The sequence below is a fragment of the Epargyreus clarus genome, unplaced genomic scaffold, assembly GCF_041222505.1.
Source record: "Epargyreus clarus isolate Ecla_fem2 unplaced genomic scaffold, WU_Ecla_fem_2.2 ptg000009l, whole genome shotgun sequence".
Taxonomy (NCBI): Eukaryota; Metazoa; Arthropoda; class Insecta; order Lepidoptera; family Hesperiidae; genus Epargyreus; species Epargyreus clarus.
Genome location: NW_027332217.1, coordinates 59,051 through 85,922, shown reverse-complemented (window position 1 = coordinate 85,922; position 26,872 = coordinate 59,051). Strand labels below are relative to the sequence as shown.

At 38.0% G+C, this 26,872-nt stretch overlaps 1 protein-coding gene across 1 annotated transcript; it reads left to right on the top strand.

Annotated features, from left to right (window-relative positions):
- The first annotated feature begins 16 nt into the window (after positions 1-16).
- On the top strand, positions 17-26,864 carry LOC140744686 (uncharacterized). Its single transcript, XM_073076297.1, has 6 exons — positions 17-371; positions 21,906-22,103; positions 24,779-24,982; positions 25,937-26,008; positions 26,336-26,563; positions 26,729-26,864. Exons 1-5 carry the CDS (start codon positions 306-308, stop codon positions 26,558-26,560), a joined length of 765 nt encoding a protein of 254 aa, XP_072932398.1. The 5' UTR covers positions 17-305; the 3' UTR covers positions 26,561-26,563; positions 26,729-26,864.
- The last annotated feature ends 8 nt before the right edge of the window (positions 26,865-26,872 follow it).

Below are 26,872 nucleotides of genomic sequence, written 5' to 3'. Positions count from 1 at the left end.
ACTAGATACAAGGGTAATGTTGCTATACTGCGTGTCGAGCGGCGCTCGCTCGCTCGGAGCTACCCCTAATGTCAGCTGCGAGCGTAGCGTAGGGGCGGGCCGGGACGCGGCGCTCGCTCGCCCGACTCGCCTCACGCCACTCGGCGAGTGGTTCAGTGCCTTACAAGGCGCGCTCGCATGAGTACGTGTCGCTCGGCGCAGGACCGCTCCCGATGTAGTGCAGTGTAAACAGTGTGCTGACTGAAAGGAATGACCCGTGCGTAGTGTCCCCGCGTCGCGAGTCGCCGGCGGCAGCAGCAGGCAGCATGGGGTGCGCGCGAGGGGTGTGCACCGCCGACAAGATCTTCATCTTCATCAACATCGCGTTTGCGGTAAGCTCGCCCGGACAGCTGACAGCTGGTACCCGGGAATACTGCTCGCTTAGTACTTTGTCTGAAATTAGAAATATCTCATTGTATCTGACATTAAGTCACTTGCTACTGAGACGCTTTTAATTAACATTTTTAAATTTTAATATTTACTTTAGAATTTTTTTACGAATACATTATGAAGCCCCAAATATTTTAGCACATAAATAAGACTTTGTGATTGGAGATTGTGTGTTTATAGTTTTTAGTATTATTTAAATAAAAAGCACGAAAGACGTACACTCTCTCCACTCTTTATAAACAATTTCGAAACTATGGTGTTTAAGGCCAGAGCGCGCGTCGCATCATTCCAATAAAAAGTTCGGCCATAAAAACAGCCCTTCCTGGTTGAAGATGCCTTTGTAAGTCTCGAGCACATCCCTGGGACCCGTAGGAACTACCTGACTATTTAACACCAGTCATTGAATCCTTCGATAATAACCTGATCATTATTGTTAACACGTCTGAAAAATTGAAGTACCTACTTGCTGTATTTATTTGTGATTTTTCTTTATTTTTATAATGTATGTAAACGACTATATGTATACAGGGTGAATTTTTAAAACGGGCCTTCAGGGCCAAATCCGAAACTATAAGGATTAGCGAAAAATGCTGAAAGGAGTTACGAGGCCGATTTTGATAAAAACTAAAACTGCATCATTCGTTTTTTAAAATATCTTTTTCCCTAGCCGGGAATCGAACGAGTTCATTTTAAAAAAAATTACACCCTCTATATTATTCCACCACCTGATAGTGTCGCTTATAAGGATCAAATTCTGGGAAGTAATGTTATGTGGCAAATTAAAGGAAAAGGTAAATTTTGAAGAAAATACATATTTTTCCATACATTGCCATACTAATCCTTAAGGATTATACATAACAAATGATTTATGTGTAATTCTTTAGAAACATACGTAAGTCATACCATTGAAGAATTTGTTGGTTAATCAACTAATTATTCGATGTTATAACCGTGACATACGACTTAGTATGAGAAAGTAATAGTTTGGCAAGTACGAGTAAATTACCGCCGTTTTTAGGATTTATTTTTTAATAAAAATAGATAAGTGATTAAATAGTAAATTGTTATTGTTTGTTGCTTATAACTACATTTCAACAGTAAATATAATTTTCTATATCTCTTTGTTTAGTTATCACTCGGATTTGACTCGAAAAATACATTCTCGCAAATTGTCAATTTTACATCTGTATTAAACGAAACTCCGCCCATAGCAAGTTAAATCTATTATAATGGTCCTAAAAGTAACCTTAACTAAGTCGGACATAAAAATATAAATTCTTGAAGAACAAAACGTCCATTTCAAATTATTTGAAACATTGAGCCAAAAAATTGTTAATACGCGAAATGTTTAAATTGATGAATGGCGGGAACTTAACTGCCAAATTAATATAAAAAAAATATGTTTTTTCTTAAAATTTAGGCTTTTCCTTTAGTTTGTCATTTATCATTACTTCCCAGATTTTGATCCTTATAAGCAACACTATCAGATAGTGGAATAATATAGAGGGTGTATTTTTTTTCAAAATGATCTCGTTCGATTCCCGGCTAGGGAAAAAGTTATTTTAAAAAAGTAATGATGCAGTTTTAGTTTTTATCAAAATCGGCGTCGTAACTCCTTTCAGAATTTTTCGCTAATCCTTATAGTTTCGGATTTGGCCCTGAAGGCCTGTTTTAAAAATTCATCCTGTATATGACTGTACCGATTTTGATGGATTTTAGCTTAGGTAGCAACAGCGCGAAAATATCGTTAAGTATATGTACATACATATAATAATAGTCGGTGTGTAGGTATTATGTAGAACTTTACTGTGAATGGATTTTAGAAACGGCGTAAAGTGTGAAAACGAATGATTCATCTTTAAAAAAAGGCCCTAGAATGACATTCAGTTTTACATAAAACAATGAAAGTCCGAGAGTCATGAATTTACCTTAACTAAATATATTCCTCACCCGATTTATGACACTCATCGTTTGTATATATGAGTCACGTTTAACTGGAAATTATTAGTTTATCTATTTCTGCTATTACTGCGCCTTTATATATTATAGTTTTCGCATAACGCTCGAAATTCGACCATACTCACTTATAGAAACATATATAGAAAGAGGACTTTTTTATTGGTAAAACTAAAGTCAGCAAAATAAATACAATACAAAACAAAACAGAAAAATGTTCTGAAATATTTCTATTAAAGTTCGCCTTGTCGCCAAAATTCAAATATACCTCATTAATCTAATCACACACTACATTTAAAAAAGTCGGCTCTGGTCATTACTCACTAAACATAATAAAGAAAATTGACGGATAGACAGAAAATTGCTTTGTCCGAGCTATTTATAGTATTAATATATGAGTGATGAGTAATATGTTTTGTAAGTGGACTAGGAACCGCTTTCGTGCTAATCTATATCAATAGTAATGATAAGTACGTATGAAGCAAACATTGAATTCCTACGATACACCAAGCAAAGCGTAATAAATTATTCGTAGGTCGATTTTTAAATGATTTAATTACTATCAAACACAAACATTAATTAATTGTCATGACAATCAAAGAGTAAACATACTTATTTACCGACATAGGAATTAATTAAATAAATGTACTCTTGATGTAATATCAGCGTTATGAAATAACTATACAGTTTTATTGTAGTGATATTTTGATTAATGCAAAAGTAACATTTTCTAATTACTAGCGTCACCATTTTAGTCCTCAGGAGTGGCAAGTTGGCAACGAATGTGATCGGTTTTAGGTAGAACATGATCTATATGGAACTCCATATAGTGATCAACTGATCCCACATGTCCACGTGCGGTGATGACAACTTACGATCAAGTGGACTGCAAGTTCGTTTGCTACTCCAATTTTATATTAAAAACTCACTCACACAGGCAGTTTGCGATATCAATAATATTTGCTCAACAGTAGATAAAAATCTGCTCCTCAACTATTTTTAGGGTTCAATACTTATCGCTCAAAAGTACTGACACTGAGTGAGTTTTAAGCAAACGTACAAAGTTAATTTCCAAATACAAGAAACGTCATACGTGATTGGTCATAAGTTTCCTCATTCCCGAGAAAACACCCAGTATGAACAGAGGCTCTATTTGTCGGAAGCTTATATATGACGTAAATTAGCTAGAAGTATGTATCAAAACTAAGTTCCGACCTTCGGATTTCAATAAATGATTTCAGGTATAATTAAGTTTTAGAAAAGGTTTATTATTTTAACATAAGTTTTGTGGACGTGTGATCGATTAGACAGCATATAACAGATGCTTACTTAACTTACTTATTAATTAAAATGAGACACTTTCATATTACGTTCCAGGATAATGAGGAACGAAGTTTGAAGGTACTTCAGACAAAAAATCTATAGGTTATAGGTTTCGATGTGAACTATGCACGTTTCGTCTTTGTTCATTATTTCTTGTTTTATATAGGTATTCTAATTATATACAATTGCAGGAAAAATGTAAGACAACAATAAATAATTGTACTTGGAATTATACTAAACCACAGAAATATTGTAAAAATAAAGAAACAGAATAGGTATGATTGCATTAGCTTGATCATTGGCTCTCGGTGAACAAATAATGTTGTTTAGCCTTAAAACCATCGAAAACGCTTTAACCTTCAAAGGCATTTGCATTCATTTGTAACTACATAACTTTGGCTAAAATAAAATTAAAGTGGTGAGGTGGTGGTGATTTCAAAACAATTTCTATTCTTCGTAATAACATAAAAAGCTGTTTGTAAGATAGACTTTACAATTTTTTGGCTTCGGTTTTATGTTAGCTTGTACGAGCTGCTAATAAAAATGCTGAAACAATTTTGGCGGACCATTCTCATATTGTTTTGTTTCACTCGTGCACAAGGGAACGCGTACGGAAGCTCATAATAAATTACAGTCCGTGTTAAACTCTGTATGAGCTTAAATACCTTGCTGGGATTTATGTTTTCTCGTCTCTCATCCCATCCTTGGGTGTTACCAATTTGCTTTTATGTCAAGATTTTCGAAGGCGGTAGAACCTTATATAATTTGACTCTGGACGCACCATCGCCATAAATATTTTGCTTAACAACAGCAATGTTAAGCGCTGCTTTGTTCCTATTTGAAGAGTGTGGTTAGGGAGATATACCTTTCTAAGCGTCGAAACTTAATTCTCAACGGTAGCATCGCATCTGAGGCCAATCTCACGTAGGACTTTAAAGATTAAAGTAATCTGGAATAATCTTATATGTCCATGGCGGCAGTTGCCACTTTCCATCAGACGGACTGCTTGTTTGTTAGTTGTCTATTATAAAAAAAGATTCAAGTCAGCAGTCGTTGACGTCGTCACGATGAGTGTGCTTACCTGCAACTATTTGGGTTAATAAATTAGATATTTGCTGCAGAAAACAGTTATATAGCATGGGTTGATTCCCGATGTACAAACTTACAGGGCCGTTCCCTTTTGATTTATAAATAGCTCGTGGAGTACGTCAAGTTGTGTTTATTTTGTAACGTAATTTATAATTTAAGGGCAGTGTTTGCTTAACCGTATTGTTTGTACTGAAATTTAGGTCGGTGAGATAATAGATGACGCTTGGAGCCTGCTTGCTTCCGGTGTAGGCATACAAGTATTGTATATACTTGTTGAATAGTATTGTATAATATGCCTGTCGAATAGGTATGAATCGGTACAACAAACAGATAAACAGTAAATGGTTAAAAATTAGTGTATTTGATGATGTGACCATCAATTTATGACATGTCAGCTAGCTTTTATGAATCCTAGGAGTATTCGAGAATATATGTCGTATGTAGAGGTATATGCCGAATTGACATTTTACTAGGTACAGCTAGGTAAACTATGACGTCACAAAATCCGAGGCTGTAGAACTTTTATTTATGTGTCGTGTGTTAGATTCTATCTGCGCAACAAAGTAATGACCGCACCACGCGAGCGAGATGCTGTGTTCATAACAAAATTACCAATAATTGGTAGTCGTTTGGAGATGCTCCTAAGATGATTATAGATAAGCCGGTCAGGGCCAGAAGTTATTTTTGTAATATTACAATAAAAACGTTTAACAGAAATGTTATTACATTTATAGTAGATTCTCTTTTGATTAACCACATGAAACGTTGAGTTTTTGTTTCTTTATTTGCAATTACAGTTTTAAGAATCTTAAGTGTATTTTATTTATTTATAGTAAGGCATATTGTCTTAAATGTAATTTACTTATTTATTCATTATGAACGTTGATGTTATCACGGTATGATTCTCTTTTGATACATAATCACATAAAAACGTTGAGTTTTCGTTTCTCTATTAGCGTTTACATCGTGTCTGTAAATGTAAAGTGTAATTTGCTTATATATATTAAAGTATATTGTCTTAAGTGTGAATTACTTATTTATTCATTAGGAACGTTGATTTTATCACGGTATTTCATCATTTGGTGTGTTGTTCGTCAACGGTGTCACGCACAGAGGTCGCGGCGTCGCGTCGCTCTGGTGTTCGGTTACTTGTATTGTGCTTGCTTGGTATCGCTTCAATGGAACTATCGGGCAACCGACACTGGTGTTATATTGAATCGTCGACGTTGACTCAACGCACAATCACTTTCTTGATGCATATGAAACAAGTATAAGAAACGTTTCGGCTGCAACTCATTAGTATCCCGTTGTTACGCACGGATCTCTTAAAGGGAGAAGCACACTCCTAGCCACTGTTGTAGTGTTTAATTGCGCCTGGCATTTCATAGTACCGACCTGACACGCAGGTGTTTCGACCATCAATGTTAAAATTATTACATAAATATTTTAATCGATTACACGAAAACAGAAAGATTTCACAATGATTAAATTCTCTCAAAAAGTACCTCCTCATTACGCATATGGTTATTTGTTCCTTTCATACTTCCAGGATAACGTGAAATAGCGTCACAGTGAGGATAAGATGACGATTCGAAATGGATTAATCGTAGATTTTTCTTCTCGTGACTAATTTTTTCGTTTACTTAACTTTGGGTTTCAGTGAAGGCCTATTTTAGGCAATGAATAGAATTTCGATTTTTAAATCGTCTATCTTCTAGTCCCCAACATTTTGTGGGTCGATTTAATCTCCTCTTTAATTCAATCGACTTCAATTATAATCGATTTTAAATTAGATCTTTCGGGAAGAATCACCATTCCCACCTCACAGCATGTCGCCACAATGGGGATGATATGACGAGGCGCGTCCGCCCGCGCACATCTTAACACTACCTACCCTGCGAAATAAATTCACAAAACACCATTATGTTTAATATTGCGTGGATCAAATTATTTGCAAATTATCTATAATTCCTTGTAGTTAGTTGCTTTTTGTTGTATCATAAATGTTATGGTCATGATTAAGGTTAATTACTAAGGGCAACAAAGAAAATTATGAAGACGTATCTGCATTTAATAATGAAATTTAATTGCATGAATATGTGACTTTCATGTTATATATAATTGTTTTAAAGCAAATAAAAAGAAACGATTTCAAATCAATAGTTCCAAGAGATTTTATTTCGGGACAATAACTTTAAGAAAAGCACCTATTATATATGAAATTGATCAGAGATTTACTATAATTTAGTGTTTTGATTGCTGTTAAACAGCAGAATTAGAGTGGTACCTAAGACCGTTGGTAACATTATTGTATATTATTTTGTAGTATAAAGCTCCATTTTCGCCGGATCGGATCGCTTTCGTCATCTTCATAAACACTTATCAATTAGTGTCAATCAATCATGTAAACCAGAAATACATTTGTATACGTGGTTGCGTAATAAACATCGTATTTGATTTACTGCAACTTAAGTTGGGTTAGCAGTTAGCACTACTGTTAATTGAATTACAACCTCAACTATCATAAATGATGAAACCTATTTGAGGGGCAGTCAAAAGTGTTGTTTTCATATACAAAAGGCTTCCGTGCGTTTATTTGTGGCCGGGAAGCCCAAGTTACGTGCAGGGATCAATAAAGGCATTATATTTAGACGGCGGACGTCGAGCCGAACCCTAATCCCTTTGAACCACCCGACGACTTTTGCTGATGCTCTTTACTTCCGTATTTTAACGGAACTGTATTGTATTGTCGGGCTATTGTTAAAATCTTTTGAAATTATATTTTGAATCTTACTCCATTTTTTAAGATGTGTACCTATAACAATATTTTTCAATCTCGGGTATTTTAAAGTAAGTATTTTTACGTAAATAACAAGAGCACGAGAGCAATGCAATACATTTAAAATCAAAAATCGGAGTTTTCTCGTAACATTCGTTCCGTTGTCATCGTGCTAGTACGGTACGGAGGGTCCCGGGTTCAGCCAGGCGGATATATAGACTTCTTGAGCTACAGGATATATGTTACACTAATCCTTTAGACTTGTCTTACACTAATCCTTTTGCGAGAAACATAAGTTTACAAACTTAATTTGTACACATTATACAATGCACCTTTATTAAAACTCGGTTAATCTCGATGTATGAATACTTTGTCTATTAAATATAATTGCAGGTCAAAGGCTTGCTGCATTCGAAGAATGCTTAGTCATAGATAATTGGCTAAATGAACTAAATCTGTGCGCTCCTACCATCTTGGCGCATGCAGTAATACAGACATATATATGGCACCATAGAAACTATGGAAATTATTAATCGTAATAATTCAGAAATTAAACAAATAATCATACTAAGGTCATTATAGGTGCCATCGATGTTCTTGATATTGTTCGATTGGTGTGTTAGCTTTAAACCTAAAACGCCTAACGACGGTCAATCGACGACTGAACGAATTCGTAATTAACTTGGGATTTATGGTAAACTCAACCACAGATCGCAATCTCCAGAAGTATTCTTTTATAACGTATTCGGAGTAGGCAGATCTATTCTATCTTTGATTTTGAAATATCGTCACCGAATGACTGATTTATTCTGCTATCAATAGATGACATCGATCAAAAATCGATCGATTGGTGTGAAAGCACTCTTAGGCTTTGTCGCTCCCACGGACCATTAAGTTGTAGAGTTTCCTCCATTAAATAATCTGAGGCATTTGTTTTTCTATGTATACATTACAAAAAGTCATTATTATTTACATAGTAGTCATGGACATACTATTTAAGAAATAACGACATTTTTAATTAAAAGACATTAAATAAGCCGTAACTTGACCGTCATAATAACAAAACAAAGTAACAGAGCAGTAAATTGAGACCGCCTATTAAACTTTAAACAAACAAACGTAACATTACTCGTGAGAGTTTTGTCTATATATAATAGAAAAATAATCCTTACTGAAATTCCGTAGGGCTTTTGGGTCCTCGAGGCCGCAGCAGACCGCGGTACCGCAGGCATCCGGCGGCCAAATTAAAGGCACTAAATCATATTACTTCCATGATCAGTACGAGGTAACTGGGGCTTTGTTAAATTATTTCCAATTAGGCAAGCTCTTGAAGTAACGAAATTGACTTTGAAAGTTTTGGCACAAGATTGATTTGGGTTTGAAGTTATATAAAAAAGAAAATAGGCACTTATTTAAATACTCGTACCTTTATTAGCATACATCATTGATATACGAATAATCGTCCTTATTAGTAGTATCAATGATATACGTAAGTATATGAAATATGATAACAATATGTCTTGATATTGGACAATAGGCTTAATTTATGACAATCTGAAGAAATGAGTACCTAAGTAAGATTAATTAAGTTTTATTCTATTCAGATAAAGTTTGTACAATGAGATTTGAAATTAGGCGTTATTACAAGCGGAGCAGTCCGTCGCGGCATCTTTTAATTAATCGGATTATTTCTGGAACAAACGTCTCCGCAGGATCCTAATAAGGCGGAGCGGTAAGCTTTGTAATATGTTCGAGTATTTAAATAATACTTTGTGTGATGCGATGTTGCTATGTAGCTAAGCAGGCATGAATTTAGATGTGCGCCACGCTCTCGCTGAGAAACTAATCTGCAATTCATATCAAAACTGCTTCAACATATAAGACATAACATTTTGTCTATTTTTAATATACGTTTGAAATCCATAAAGATCAAGACAAATACTAAGTATTCCAAGATTACATCATGCCAATGCTGTCAGAAAAACAAAATACATAATTTTAACGACATTCAATTCTGTCTGTCATTATTCTTAAGAAAAATGCAACAGAATAAGCAAAAGGTCGTTTACACGACAGGTTCAAGAGCACGACTCGTGGTTTGGTTGCAGGATGATAAACCTAGCGGTTTTTGTCTTTCTTTTTTCAGTAATGCGTAAGAAATAAATCGTATTTAAGCTTTTTCTCGGGTTCTCTGCTTCAATGATTCCATCAGTACCAACATTTTTTTTTTAATTTAAAATAGTTAAAGTATTTCATTAAGTATTTACTTCTAATACGATGTGAGAGGATACGAACTAATCATATAGTAAATTGGTACATGTTCTATGTTAATTCTGTAAAATATCTTTGTATAAAATATTTTGATTTTGATTTAGGCCAGATAAAATCTCTGTCAAATGCTTACGATAAAGATAGCACTGATTGCAATTGTAAAACGATACGGTGTAATGTTTATCTGGAACAAGGCATGTTCTCGTAGTTCTAAGAAAAATCAGGTAGCAAAATTTCTTGTATCAAACCAGGACAAGCGGACGGAACGTGTCGCATATTGAGCAGATGTCGCGGGTTGCTGTGTTGCCCCCCGGCACCCGGCACCCGGCACCCGGCCAGCAGTCGCGCGCGCCGCTACACTGACCGAGAACTTGCCGTGTTCTTGAACTGGTTGTATAATATTTTGTAAACCAGAATTGATAAGCGTAAGCATTAAATATGGTGATGAGATCTTCAATAATAAAAATAACATACGCTTTCTACATTATACTATTATCATGCCAATTTTTTTTTGGACGCTGACATAAATGCTAAAAGAATTTGTACTTCTTGGAAGAAAGTCTTCTTCTTGGCATCCTTATGTGGACTATATACACACACGTGAGAAGATATAGAGTCATGAAATTCTAAAACATGCATTGTCGGTTGTTGTGCAAAGGATCTGCTTACAAAATATACCGGTGCATCAAAGGCATAGCAAGACTAACAAAAATGCCATGCAAGCAGCCGCCACTCCGCGCCGCCGCCGCTCCGGGCGTCCTGCGTCACATTCACACATGACATAATGACAGAACGGCTCAGATTTCCGCGTTTACGTTTCATTAAATGATGCAAGTGCAGTTGCATATGGATGACGGTGTTTACTTCACACATGCCTTTACATACCATTAGAATCACAACGAAATTACAACAGATGACTATTCTTGGATACTTTACGATAAGTGACTTTCATAGCACCGCAGAAGTAAGTATCTATTGGTCAATTTAAGCCTAAAATACATTGGTTACTGGACACAAAGGAATATAATTTTATGTGTTGTCTAGTATGGTTGTGATTATTCAGTGCGTAGCATCAAATGCATACGCCTTCGTTTATATTTCAACTCAATGAATAATCAAACACGTGTATAATAAAGGTGGTATAAAAGTCTTAAAGGAAGAAAGGAGTCACTTCGAAATGGTAATCAAGTTTGCAAGCAATCTGGGTTTGAGTGTCATTACTCATTAGGTACCTATTAGTCGTTATTTTTGAGTCCAGCAAATACACCGGGTATCATAGATCGCGACTAGTAGTATACAAATCATATATGTTTTTTGTAAAATTCCCAATTTAAGATTCTCTATAACTAAATCATTAAACGGAAACGAAAAATATGTCAATTGTTCTCTAAGGTCATTGTTTTGGCTACAGTTCCCGGCGAGGCATATGAACATCGAACACGCCAAATACTCTTGAATTTCTTGTATTATCATGTCAATCTTTCGTCATATTATTAGGACAAGCGACGCGTTTGTTTACGAAAGTAGAGTTGGTTCAGCTGATAGTCGTCGGCGGCGACTGGCGAGCTCGGCACCCACCGCCGGCCGGAGCATCCGCCGACGCACCTTAAGTGTCACTAAAATGTCACTAATTGCCAACCCTAAGTTGACCTACTAAGAATAATGTATTAACTAAGTGCGACAGAAGTGACAATGAAATTGGAATGCACTTAAGAGGTGACGAGCCGGCGCTCCGGCGGCGGTCTGACTTCTGAATCTGCAGCGAACGTGTCAAGGCCGCGCCGGCCACTTGCCTACATACAATAAGCACAAGGACATTTTTTCACGAATGAAAGATCCTGCGTATATACAGATAAAGCTATAGCTATTTATTTATAGGGCTATATATTAAAAAGGAATTGGTTAACATGTTAATCGTATTTACTTTGTTTGATTTCTCTATGCGGACGACAGTATATAGGTATATAGCTCTAATTAATCAATCCCATGTAGGTAAATAGTCTACGTCGGATTGATTAGTTAGAGCAGTTATCGTAGGGCCGCGATTTGATACGGTATTACGACACAAATCTTCCCGGCATGTTTGTGTCATTACGCTTGATGACCTTGCATATTACATGATATAAAAAGTAACAGCAAAATTCTGATATTCCTAGTCTGTGTAAATAATGAAGAACATGAGCCCGTGTAGCATCCTAACTGAACTGCATGTTATTTTGAAATCACACAACTGGCAATCAAATATTGTTTTTCTTCTAACAGTAGGCACTTTATGCATTGCGAAAGTGATATATTTGTGACATTGCCTAAAATACTCGCACATACGTGACCGCGTTAACGCCTCCACCTCCGGGGCTTCTCAGAATCTGTTACGCGTATGTAAATTATATATCAACAATAGAATAACAAGGCTTGTTTTATAGTTTTGTAATTTCGTGCATCTGAGTAAATATACATAAAAGTATAGTGCGTAACCAATATTTCATTGATTTTTTTGAATATTGCAGCACAGGAGCACTCAATCTATCTGGTGATAAGTGGTAACAGCCGTTCATAGACATCTATAATCAACTCTCGACTGCATTGGGCTCCTAGACTGCTATCTGCGACCACAGATGCTAATCTGCAGATTCCCAAGCATTACCTATAGTTGGATCGTCTCATGTCACTTACATGTCTCTATACACCAAAATATACCAACGCTAAACCTGCTATTATAAGTATAAATGTACCTTTGGAGTTGAACCCTGAAGTTTTTACAATCGGTCCGAAGAAATAATTATGGTGTATTGGCTGTATTGCGTATCGTCTCAATTTAGGGTGCCTTACACAAAGGGTAAGAACGCAACCCTTTTATTAAGCCTCCGCCGTCTGTCTGTCTGTCACAAGGCTTCTATCTACTGAACCGTAATAAGTATATACTTTAAATTTTTTATGATGCATGTACTTCTATAGCTGTTATATGAAATACTAAAAATACTATTTAGACACATACTTAATGTACAACGTTAGTTCTTGTATATTCTCATGGTGGTGTGTAATCAACTAATCACACATGGAAGATTTTTTGTTAATATCGGTTTAGATGTACTGGTTGTACGGGAACAGAGTTTTCCCACATTCTCTTTTTATGTCATACCAGAAGACGAACTAAGATGTTCGTTTGTTCAAAATTCCAAACGAAGCGCGCGGTGACATTGGGCGCGAATTTACGGTTATCGTCAGCATCACGTGCGGGCGCGAAGCCCTCATTGATTCATTTAACCGTCGGCCAATACATGGGTATTGTGTAGATATCTTAAGTTGTAAAGGCACGAAATTTAAGAAAAAGTTCACAATTTTAAACGACGTGGATGACACCGTAATGTATTTTATTATGCTTTCGCTAGAATTATACGCATCTACTACGAAGAATGGCTCTTTTTGCACCTTTTTTGAAGAGCCCCATGTCATAACACTCCGGGAATATCTCGGAAGGAAGTTCATTTAACATCTTGCATGTTCGCAATAAAGTGACAGTGTACACCGTACGGTAGAGGACCGCCACGAGTCAGATATATTATTTTATCAGATATTGATAAAATAATATCAAGATAATTATCTAGAGTAAGCCCTGGCTTGAACGTCCAATTAGCATAATGATCGTTCTTACTATTTATATTTAATACTCGTAGTATTCATTATAATTATATGTACACATTTATCTGCGTATCTCATCCTTATTTACATTAGTCTAACAAAGTCAATTATAGAAGTTACTTGGGCATACCAATAATTATCAGATCAACACAATGTAGAATAATAAATCCGACTGCAAGTAATTGGAGGTAAATTCTAATTATTTTTTCCCACACGAACAAAGAGTGTAAATCGCCTTGAAATGTTTTCCATTATTCATGGAATTAATCGATGTAAGGGTGTCAATTGTAAAGTGCATTACGCACTCAGTGGTTGATTTCATTATGTCCAATTGTTCTCGACAACTGATCGTGGTTAGGTGAAATTGCGGTGTACCTAGGAGAGGTTCCGTACCAAAATACGTTTTGGGTCATTTGCAATACATTCATAGTAGATTTGTCACGACAATTGCGTTTAAAGCAATTGCTATCTTCTCGAGAAAGACCGATCAACTCAGGTATGACATATGAATTGAGAAATCTTCGTAGCTCTTTTATAATTGCTGTCTTATAGCCGAGTTCACGTTGCGGTATTTTATTTTGGAGAACGGAAAGTATCCGGCATAGATCAATATCAGACAGGGCGCTTGTTCAATGTGTATTATGGAGTGTGTTTGCTGCAACCACTTAATATCAAGTGGATATCATTTGCTAGTGTACTGTTGTATAAATGACGCTATAGTTACGGATGAACATAATTGGCACGTAATGGTAGCGTTAAGCCGTTGACAAGATAGCGGAAGAGGCTGGTCGCCGCTGAACCGTAATCGATCAAACTGATCGATTACCCAGAGCCCCGTCTACTGGTCCGCTGACACACTTCATGCGAGTGTATTGTTTCAATGGGAAATTGTACCCCAAAAGTAGTGATAGTCTCGTTTGGAATTCAAGTTCTCAATCTTTGGTGCGAACTTTGATTGTTTAACGGACTTCCCAAAGAGGAGAGGATATCTACCTATTTATCGCGTATTTATATAGATTTTAGAAGTTACGTATGTATAAGAAATCAACTTTTACTTTAGTGATAAATTATAATATCATAAGACCATCATGCCTATTACTTTTTAAATAGCTTTCCAAGGTCTATAAACTCTAAAAATCCGCAATGAGAAGAGACTGGTGCCCAGCAGTGGGACTAGGTTTTACCTCAGGGAGATAGATGGTTGGGCCACAGTCCACCCTGCTGGCAAACGGCAAATTGGTACACCTCACACACTTGGAGTTTTTCAAGAACTCTCGTGTCTAAACGTGCTGTTTTCTTTACGATTTGTTCGCCAACCGCAAAGACCGAAAAGCAACCAGCATAATCATTAAATTATTACAAATCGTAAAGTCACATATAATTCTTTGTTTGGTATGTATTTGTTCAACAGTTGTTGCAAATTCCACAATCATATTATCTATAAAACAATCCAATTGAATGACCTCTTGTCTTATCATTTGTACTTGGAGCTTGGACTATCGTAAGAGTAGGGATAATAAGATAAGCCAGTCGAATAGGCCTAGCGTTGTAAGATTAACTGGACTGTAATAATGTGTACTTATTTACTAGTTCTTAACCCATCATCACACATCGAAAACGCGACATAAGCTTAATGGACAAACTTTTTTTACATAAAATATGATATGATATTTTATAAATATTCAATCAATAATTGAGCACCTACAATTCATTTAATTTTATTTCTTATACTAAAATAAAAACAGCATGTATTCATTTATCAATATCAGGAGCATTTCAATTTATACAAAATAATAATACTATTATTTTGTATAGTTATCAATTATGATGGTTGCATCTGAATTACGCGAGCCACAGATATTTCGAGTTACGTTCCCGTCTATCCATATCATTATAAGCATTCAAGAACACATTCATTTTGTTTACTTGTGTGTAAATAATGTGTTTATTGCGCTGTCGCGGGTTTAGGGTCATTGAACCGTGTTTGTAGGGCTCGACGTTCGACGGCTAGATGAGGACTAGATATTGGACGCTCGGTCACTCTCGATTACTCACGGAGGCCTGAAACCCGTCGTGAAGTGGCGGGCGGGGGGTGAAGCGGGGCGGGGGGCGGTCCCCAGCCTGCTGCGCCCGTCTCGAGCCGACTCGGGCGCGGAATGTCGCACTGTCGTAAATTGAGCCGGCGCTGTATGTATGGTATGACACAACGATTCCTGTTTCATAACTTGCTCAACAAGGGAACTCACTCTGTACTGAACGGTTTTGTGAATAATGATCAATGTCTACGGCCGAAGCCGTTCACTTAATATACAAAATTCTATAGTGTAGAGCATCACAGCAAAGTCAATTCCAAATGTAATTGCAATATCCCGAGTGGTGCAGTTTTTTTGACGTACATCAAAGCGAGTATTTCTATGAACGTATAAAGAATTCCATTTGATAGGATCCGTTCGATTCCGACGCGTACAAAGCGAGCGTGTGGCCTACCTTTACGTGAGCGACGTGTGATAGCGGCCCACGTGTGCGGCGTGCACGTGTGTTGCCGGGAGCGTCCCGGACCGGCCTGGCTCCGCTCACAGAAAGCAGGTTTGACGAGAGCCATGGACGGTTATCGGAAACCAGTTACCGAGAATTACGTTTGTTACGTCATCTACTTACGCTCTCGTGAACAATAAGCAGATATTTATACCTCAATTCATTATTCATCTGTAAATTATCTTTATGAATAAGTTACATTAAGTTTTTCTTTGTTATTGCAAATGACTGTTATTGTCTATGTTCATATTGCCTGTCATGTGTATCGATCGTCGTCTAACATTAAACTGACGATGCTTATTTGAACGATTTTAAAATATAAACCTACTTTGAATGTTCACTCTGGTTCGCTGATGCGGGCCGACATTTATTGTAAGCTACTTTTCAACTCGGAAATACTTAGGGTCTTTATAGTGTAAAATAAACATAGTTGTCAACATTAAAGTTGGTAAAAAAATTAGGTCAACGCATTTAGCAGGTCACGGGCGGGACAATTGATACTCCGCAGATTTACAAAGATGAAGTTTTAACGAGGAGCCGACGGAAACCGCAGCGGCCCGTGCGGCGTGCCAAACGTTGGTAAAGTGAGCTCGAGTGGCCGCCGGGGCTCGAGGCGTTGGAGCCTGCTATGTACTAACTACCACTACTAACTACTCGTAAATGCGTTCTGTAATTGCACAGAGGTCAGAGGTGCATATATTCGGATGGTGCCTTAAAATACTGATGCATACTTTTTTCAACTAAATACTAATCTATGATTAAATGTCTGAACTGCTTTTTAACAAAAATTATATTTCATTTTGATAATATGATTTCGGTAAAGTATTACTTAGGTGACAATATCTGAATTACCGATGAAAATAGGATCCGATAAAATAGCTATTTCCTTCCTAACTCCTAATACTGGTGTTGTGTCATTTGAGAGTTTACCGTTTGTAACAGAGACCCCGCACGACCCGGCACGACGCGGCCCGACGCGGCTGTTTAGTGAGATCTACTGAATAATGCATCATCATCGCCGTGAGGAATGTTGTCGACTGCTTGGGTTTTCTGACCGACTCCAGTTCCAGTTATCGTTACTAGCGTATTGAATTGTTCTTAAAAATCATCAATTCTAGAAAAAAAAAACAGGAATGGAGTACCTACCTACGTATTATTTAAAACATGTAGTTAAATGGCCCCAACTGAGGAATGTAAATGGTTTCACACCCATAATATTACAGCGTACAGAAATGAATTATTTAGATCGTTATTGTTGTCTAATTGTTAATATAGTAGTAGGCCGAATAACGATAAATTATTAAAGGCTCCGCCCACACGTATTATCCAGCTGCCCTAATTCAGCTTACGTACATTTTAAAACTCGTCTCGTGCTTTAAAACTTCAAATCAAAATGTATTAACGTATATTATGTTGTTAATCACGCAAGTGTCATGCGTCCCGGCACCCGACACTCCCGACATCTCGTCGTGACACTCGTGACGCTGACATGCAATTGTTTATATAAATTTCATGTTCGTTTAAATCTGAACCGTTAACAGAATATTAATTACAGAATTATTTTTGACCAACAATATGCTTCATTTCTTAGATGCGTTAAATTCACGTATACTTGTATAGACACTATATTGATTTTATTGTCATTAATAGCATTGCATACGATTTATTTTTGTTTATTAACCTAAAATGTTATCTGGATACAAGTAGTCTGTCGCAGTTGAATTAAAGAATTAACCGCATTAGATAAGAAGTAATCGCTTAAGAAAACGCTGCAACGTCACGTTACGGCTCGTCAACGTTCTGGTGAATTGTAATACTTTTTGCAACAAATAGAATATGCAAGAACTTCGATTGATCGAGAAGTGACATCGTTTGGTAAAATAAACATTCTTCATTCAAAAGGTTCATACACAATACATGCATATAATCCCAGACCAAATTCTTGGCACATAATATTTGAATACATAGTAATATAACATTGGTTGAGATTGAAAATAATAAAAAATAAACCACACCAGCAAATACCCACAAGTAACGGGTATGTTACCGTAAAATGGATCATCATCAAGGTAGTAGTAGTAGGTAGTTGCAGTAATAGTTTTAGAGCTTAGGGGTATTACATTATTAAAATATTCCACAGGCAGAAAAAATGCATTAGCATGAAATGATTTTGATTTGATTAGTCTTTGTGATTATATTTCTACATAATTATTAATTACTGTTAAGCGTCATGTAATGGGACAGAAAAATTAACTTCTGATGCGTTCACAAAAGCTATGCGCGCCAACAAATGAGGGTAATCGGATCAGAGTATCACAGCGACGGTGTTCTTGGATACTTACGTTGTCACTAGGGACGTTGCTGGAATTATCGATATTTATTTCCAAGGTTTCGAATATGGATGTAACGATTATATGGATTTGGACGCCATGTTATCTGTAGACATATCGAAAATTCAAAATCAACATTCACAATTTTTCGCAGACCTACAACTACAAATTTAAAATATTTGATATCGATATATATCTTTTTCGATATCTTAAAATCGTGTGGGTCGATACGATACTACCATTTTAATACTTTAGGATTCAATATAAATACTTTAGGGTTGATATTATCGAGTTTTTGGTATATCGTTGCATCCTTAACTTCACCTCTTGTTATTGGAGCCTAAAGCACTCGCCCGCCCGGAAAGTCGTAAAGAATTTTAGGGTCAGTAGAAACTGGGTGTGAAAAAGATTGAGAATAATAACACTACATAACTTATAGGGAGAGCTTAGGATTTTTGATGCCCGCTACGCCTTTTCATGCTCTGAATCTTAAATGTACGCATGAGTGCATTGTTAAAATAAATGTTTTGTGTATCATGTGATTAAAAAATATAATGAAATGTAAAAAGACACACCTACGTTATGCCATTAAAATAATAAGTTACACTTGAATGGAAACGTGTATTTAGTTGAGATATTTTTACGAAAACTTATAATATTGATTGAAGGCACTACGATTCAAATGGATGTATTAAATTGCGTTTGGAATTTTATAATCATACAGTGCTTGTAATCAGACGATGTCGTTTGTATGATGACGAATCATACAATCTGTTGACCGACGGTATACATAAATACCTAGATACCTGATAAAATGGGATGACTCCTAACTTTATTGGGTCGCTTGATAAAATATTCGAATTATTATTATTCTGTGAATTTATGAATCAGCGTAGCTGTACGAAGATTGTGCCGAGGACGAAGGAGGTGCAGTTATCAAGGATCGTGACCATGTGACGTCATACCGCCTCGTGGTACGGGCGTATCGCATGCACACTTACACAAACACATGCAGCGCTCACGCGCGAGATAAGAAGCATGCGCGCACGCGGGCGGTATCATGCGACTAGATAATATGCCTGATACCCAAAGAAAGTCTAATAATTTCTTCAAGGAAAAGAATAGTTGAATGAAGTCACTAATTAGTTGTATGGACTCCAGTAGGAACGCGGCTTCTAGCTATAAATTCCATTTCGCTGAGTCTGAGTCCCGCCTAATCTTAAGAGTTAAGCTGTTGATGAAATAGTGACTGGAATTGATGAGGTAGGTGACTCATGCACCCGGTTTTGCCATAAAACCTTGACATAACAGATAGACTACAGAGGAAACTTTTATCTTTTGCATATCATGTACGATATTGAATGAGGTTATTTATTTACCTATTATCTATTTACCGTGTACATCTTTGGTATGCAGCTTTACGTGAGCCACACTTCATAAAATAACCAGACATTTGTAGATCGATGCCTTGCACCGAGGTAGCGTCTGGACCTGAAACGGACTTAGTTTTGGAGACGATTTTAAGTTGTTTCCTAAATACCTAGATTTAAATAAAATAGACAATCCGAACCGAATCCGAGCGAACAACGACTTCAAAATAAGTACTATGTAATTAAATACTGTCAGTAAAAAATGCATTATAAAAAGTAAATAACTTGGCCAACCACGGAATGTATCGACCGACACCTGTGTTGATGTAATTAATCAACTTTTAATCGCAGCATAGTCTATGCAAGCATAATAATCACAGGAGATGTATTCATGAGTTATTTGCGCCGAGCCTCGCCTGCGGCTGACGCTGTGCAGACCGCGCCGGCAGCGGCCCGCCGCGGTTCGCACAGGACAAACAATTTCACAGACTTCACAGTTTCTACGCCGTTTCAAACTGGCAATAAATCACGCGAACAATCGTTACGTAACCGAGGAAATTCGTGTCGGTTTATCGGTAATCCTTTCTTAATCTTATTTAGTACACAATATGTTGCTATTAAGAAATGATGGGTATCTATTTTATAGGCTTTTAAAAGCCTGATTAACAAGTTTACTGTTATGCCGATGTTTTTACGCTATCCTGTAACTATTGTTAACCGTATTAGGTAAATAATTTCAGTACAATATGTTGCTGGCCATGGATTTAATCATTTCGTTGTCTAGCATTGCAGGTATGGAGAAGTCGAACTTTTCTGTGTTGACGCATAAATAACAACAATTATATCATGGAATAACAATGAAGTAACCCGCGAATTAAACAAATGTTGTTCATTTACCTAATTAGTGCGTGTGATGTTTAATATTTCTGGTATTTAATTACACGTTATTTTGTCTAATGCACATTGGTAGAGTTTTGTTAATGCTGTAGTAGCAAGCTAACCATTTTATGAATGCAATTTGAACTAGATAGTAGATTTTTAACCCACTAGAAAATGTGCTGAGGAAGTGAAGAGTTCAATGATATAAAAATTATTAAATTTTAATTGGGATTATCGCGTTAACGTACGTGACTATGGATCGAATACTATAGAAAAGGAAATATTATATCGTATTATTTACTTTCTATATCTGAACTTCAACAAATCCATTTAATATGATGGTATGTGTCTTATTTACTCTCGTAAATGAATGTGTATTGAGCTACTTCAAAGTATATTTATTAAGTTAATGTTGTTTTAAGATGATTTTTATTTGAAATAATATAAAGCGAGCGTGTTTCAAGCACATGATGTAACATATTGAACAATTTCTCGACGATACGGACCACAGAGCCGTCTTGTGGCGCGAACACTCAGCTTCTGTCTCTCCGTCGTCGGGATGAGAGTTTACTCAGTGATCAGACAATACCTGCATTTACGAAATTCCAACTACGTTAAATCACTCCTACGAAGCGAGGCTCGAAGTCCATCGGGTCTTCATTATGTCATCGCTCACATCGGCGACGGCTACAATGACGCGGTGTTTTCCCTCCGTTATCCTTTGTTCCGCGTGAGCGAGCCTCAATGAACTCTTGGAATTGCATTTATCAATAATTATGGCATTCCAATGATTTTATCTCTAAGTGGCTTAACAGGTATTATGGTGCAACTATGAATGCACAGAAGTACATTTCGCATATCATTATGCCCTTTCTATACTTATCTATATTAATTGTTTATGTTATATGACTTTTCAATTTAATTATTTCCGGGTTTTTGTTTATATAGCCTCGATCAAGCTCCCCAGCAAAGAACCTCGGTTCTCCAAAAGAAAAAGAAAGAGGCTTTCCTTAGTGGTTAAAACGCAGGTTCTCTTTCGAGGGGCCCGAGTTTCAAATCCCAGGAATAAATTTATTATCACTTGCTTTAACGGTCACGAAAAATATCGTAAAGAAACTTGAATACCTGAGAGATCTTTAAAAAAGAATTTCTCAAACATATATGAAGTCTATCAATCCGCACTTGTCTGGCACGGTGAACTATTGCCTTGCCTTTATTATTCTTAGAGGAACCCGCAGGTCCCGCGCCCAGTAGTGGGCCAGTGAAGAGTGATGAGTTGATGATGATGTTACATGATGTTTGCAGATGTACAGCGGCGCGCTGCTGGCGACGGCGGCGCGGCTGGCGTGGGACCCCAGCACGTACACGTGGTTCCGGTTCCTGTGCGCGGCGCAGTACCGCGTGTCGGCCGCCTACGTGCTGGCGGCGGGCCTGTGGCTGGCCGCGCTCGTGTACCTGGCCGCCGCCGCCGCGCACCGCTCCGCCAGGACCTGCCTACACATCGTTAGTACAATCACATACTTACCCTGATTATTGATTATTATTTAACCTATGATTTAGGCAGAGTTCTAAGTATATTTTGCAAATGCACTATTGCCGGTAAGGCTACTTAATTTGGTAAACCGAGGTTAGAAACTTTGAATCCCAGGATAAGAGATAAAATATAATAATACAATAATTTATCGCTTACGATACAAAACAACAATTTTAATCATGGTAATTTTTATGCCTGAGAGTTGTTAAAAAAACAGCAAATGTATGTGAATTTTAACAATCAACATTTGATCAGCATAGTGGCCTAAATATTTCTTATTATGTGACCCATGTCCAGTAGAAGGACAGTAGGTAATAGGTCAACGACGATATGTCACTTCGGAAACTTAAAAAAACACGACCATGTAGGAATCCCGGATATCGGATACAGGTACACGAAATTCCCAGCGAGATTAGATCAGGCGGGAAGAAATATTCGGGCCTGTGGTGAGGAGCGGTGGAGGCGGAGACCGCGGTGACTCAGCGGCGACGGTTAAGTGGCGATAATGAATCGTGATTACTTTTTGTGCAGCGTCTCCGGAGCAATGGACTCCACAAAGGCAACATCGACAAAAAATACATTACTATCATACTGTACTTCATTGCTTCTAATAAATAAATTGCCTCTCGACGTCGCTCCGAAGACCTTTTGTCGACGTGACGCGGACCACGTCTGTATTGTTACGGGCTATGATGAAACCGTGTCATTTTAATATTAATATATAGTACATAGGAAAGTAAAGTAATATTATAATTTTAATTGAGTTTTTTTTACATTTTTAAACATATTTTCATATATAGATGACATATCGAATGAATACGAGCGTTGGTGTGCAGTCTCAAAAAAAATAGAATTATCTCTTCTCGCTTGTTTTCCTCCCTGAAACCTCACCCTCGGCTCGAGGGTGACCCGATTTTTATGTTTAGGTTTTAGTGTTCGCTACGTCCTGACTAGAGCCTACAAAATTGGCAAGCTAGGTTTACAAAAAGGCATTATTAGAGTCACTACACTAAGTTTCAAAACTTGTTTATTTTTTAAGTAATAAAGATTTTGGGGTTTTACAAACATTTTCATATTATTTATAATACTACAGTAGTAGAAAAATTTTAACAAAAATTACAACCGACTTTTATGTCACTCCAAAGTAAAAAATAATTGAAATAATTGTTGGTTTAGTACATATTTCTGAAGTCGGCGCTCATATTAGACACGCTGTATACATCGTTATCCAACGAAATATACTGAGCGACGACTTCAGAAATATGTTGAATATGAATTTTTTTTCATCCTTTTGAGTGATGACATACTAACATTTATATTAATAAAATATAAAATTGTATAAACGTGATCATGAATGAAGGTAAGGTCTGAGTTTACATTGATTGGAACCGCCCGCTCGCAGGACGCTGCCGCGCCCTGCTAGCTTAGTTTTATATTGTCTTATAGGTTCCAACCTAACCTAACTCAATAGTCAATGATGAACTGGCTTTGCAATTCCATTAGAACCTTTTTTTTATAATATAGGAGTAGCAGACGAGCATGCAGTCCACCTGATGGTAAGTGGCTACTGCCGCCCATGGACATTTGTAATCAACCCCAGATAGGATTAGATATTCCTATCTGAGGTCGGCCACAGATGCGCCGCTACCCCTGAGGACTAAGCTGGAACGCCTCCGAAAAGTCTGTCACCCTTACCACACCCTTCAAACCGGAACACAGCAGCGCCTAACACTGCTGTTATTAGGTAGAAATAGGTGTGGCGGTGGTGCCGCCGGAGTCGAACCATAAAGAGTTCTACCACCTTTATCCCAAACCTACACCAAATATCTTCAAACACAACTCAATTATTCCCATCGGTTGAGGAGTTACATATTTTGACTCCGAGCCACATTATCAGACCCTTAAATAGTCAATGATAAACTGGTTTTGCAATTTCATTAGAACCTACACCAAATATCTTCAAACAAAACTCAATTATACCCATCGGTTGAGGAGTTACATATTTTGTCTCCAGAACCCACTCTGATCCTCATCATATTTAAATGGGACCAACTTGTAGCAATTGTACACACACGAAATTAAAGGCATTAAAATAGGTTCATAAACGGCGAAGATATTACTGTTATATTTACATGGGTGGAGGAGTTCCCCTCATTTTCTCCAGAACCCATCGATGGATCCTAACCATATTTAAATGGGACCAACTTCCAGCTCGTCTCTATACAATAAAAAATTCCACTATTAAAATCGGCCCACTAACGGCGGAGTAATTCGTGTACATACATAGAAAAAAGAAAAAAAAACAAAGATACCGGCCGAATTGATAACCACCTCCTTTTTGAAGTCGGTTAAAAACTAGCATCATTCTGTAAGAGGCAACTATCGCTCATAGTATCTGTAATCAACCTCAGATGGTATTGGTGCTGTAGGGTCGGAAAAGATGTGTTATTAGGGACTAAGAGTAAGTTGGGACGCCTCGTATAAGTGTTTCATCCTTACATACCGTAAACCTTCAAACTAGAACAGCACTTGACCAGTGTTAAGTATGTTAAAAGCAGGTACAGCGAAGCCTTCGTTGCTACCACCCTCAAGTTTACAAAGAATGGAAAGCAACAGTGTAGGAGATGTTCCGTTGTGGTTCCAGTACTCAGTGGGCGTGGCGTGCCTGGCGGTGAGCGAGGTGGCGTACGGCGCGTGGATGGCGGCATCGCTGGCGGCGTGGTGGCGCGCGGCGCCCGAGGCCGAGCTGGCGCGCCGCGGCATGGACCTGCTGCACGACCTCAAGCCCGCGCTGCTCGCCGTCGAGCGCTACCGGGACGTCGCCAGGCCGCTCTACGACATGATCGAGGTAACAAACATACCACTTAAACGATGCCATTGAACCAGTATTCCTCTAAGGGCCTAGGGGAGACGGATCATTGTTATAGAGAACTCTTTCTTTTGTCGACCTTTGGGAACCTTATAATCTAAAACTGGGTAAAATAAGTTTGAAAACCTGTGCACTAAGTCAAGTGATTATTTGAAAGATAGTTGTGTTATGTATCTATGTAGATATTTTGGGGTCTTGTTATTTACGAAATTGGCACAGTCCAGAACCTTTATTGCCTGAGACATACGAAGCAATAATAACTAAGTAAAAGCGTAAACGTTCAATATCATAATGTAATAGAATGCAGGCATGTACCAGGTACCTATGTATCTGCATATTGCTCATTCTCAATGATGAATTGTCACATAAGTAATAAGAAAAACATTATATCGTTAAGCTCTTTGTTTTTATACGACAGTAAGTAGATATTGCGTCTTGCATTGCGTAAAGGTGCATTTCCTTGATGTCGAAAGCAGTCTACGCATGCCGTGTGAAGGGGATGCAGTAATATATCGAATGTTCGATAGTATCGATAAGACTAGCCCTAAAATGTTGATATTGAATAGTTGTCGGCCAGTGTTTTCATAATGGGGAAATTAATATCCTTATCGATTTTTTTAAATATTTCATATATAGGACCAGCTCGACGAAATGTCCTCCTACACGAGGACGTCGCTAGCCGACTGTCCAGAGGAGGAGCAGCTGGTGTATGGAACGGTGGTTTATGCATTTTTAGCGACGCCCTTGCTCCTATTTTTATATTGTGTCAATGTTCTTTACACGTATAGTAATTATAATATAATTATCGATAATAACTCGTTGGGATTATAACTATTATCAGTACATCGATATTTTACACCTTCGATATGAACATCGATGGTTTTACCCAATTCCTAGCCGTGCGGCGCGCTTTACACATTTATTGTTGTGCAGGAGGTGGAGCGCGAGGCGCCCAACAACGCCATCGTCATCATCATCTTCGGCCTGCTGGGCATGGTGCTACAGGTCAGTGCGCTAACACACTATGTGAAACATCTATAGTCCATTTTGATTCTAGCATACGTTAATAGGCAACAGCGACCACTTATCATGAGACAGATAGTTGGTGATCTTGCATTCGTTTCGTCTGAAATCTTCTATGGCAAGATAGTATAGCGCACAGATATAGGTGTAGCTCTTAGTTGCACCACAAAAAGACTTCTACCATCTTTAACGATTCCATTCACAATAAAAGTTGCTCCTTCTTATCGTATCGTATTTGAAAAATATATAGTTTATTGAAAAGATTGTTGCAAGCTTGAAGAATGCTGAAACGTTCGAATGATATTTCAGATCGCGGCATTTATAATGGCCCGTAAGTTGGCGACGCGGGCGGCGGCCGAGGCGGGCGGTGCGGCGCGCGGCGCGGCGAGCGGCGCGGCGAGCGGCGCGGGGGACAAGGCCGCGCGCCGCGCCGCCGTCTGCGCCGACGACAGCGACAGCGACCGCGAGCCGCCGCCCGGCTGGCGCAAGAAGGCCAACCTGCGCATGTACACGATACTCGACAAGATTTTCTAGCAGGTTAGTTGGTCACGAATACAATGTTCTCCTTTTGCTAACAGCAGATAGTCGATGTGGGTTTTAGAATTCAAATATTGTAATAACGACAAGATTGACTCACAAATGCAAATCCGAGTCATCATTAAATTCGCTTAGATTTTTACAAATGTTACGTAATTACTTCAGGACGAAACGTCGGCGGCAGCGTCGTCGACGAGTGTTGGGGGAGCGCGTGGACGGACCGCGCGGCGGCGCGGGCGACGGCGCGGCGCGCGGGCTTCTGGCACGGTGCGGGGCGGCGGCGGCACGGCGCGGGGCGGCGGCGGCGCG

Bases quoted from the DNA above. Each gene is read 5' to 3' on its own strand.
- LOC140744686 (XM_073076297.1), top strand. From the start codon at position 306: ATGGGGTGCGCGCGAGGGGTGTGCACCGCCGACAAGATCTTCATCTTC. The intron at 372-21,905 runs GTAAGCTCGCCC...TGATGTTTGCAG, and splicing joins TCATCAACATCGCGTTTGCG to ATGTACAGCGGCGCGCTGCT. The intron at 22,104-24,778 runs GTTAGTACAATC...TTGTGGTTCCAG, and splicing joins CCAGGACCTGCCTACACATC to TACTCAGTGGGCGTGGCGTG.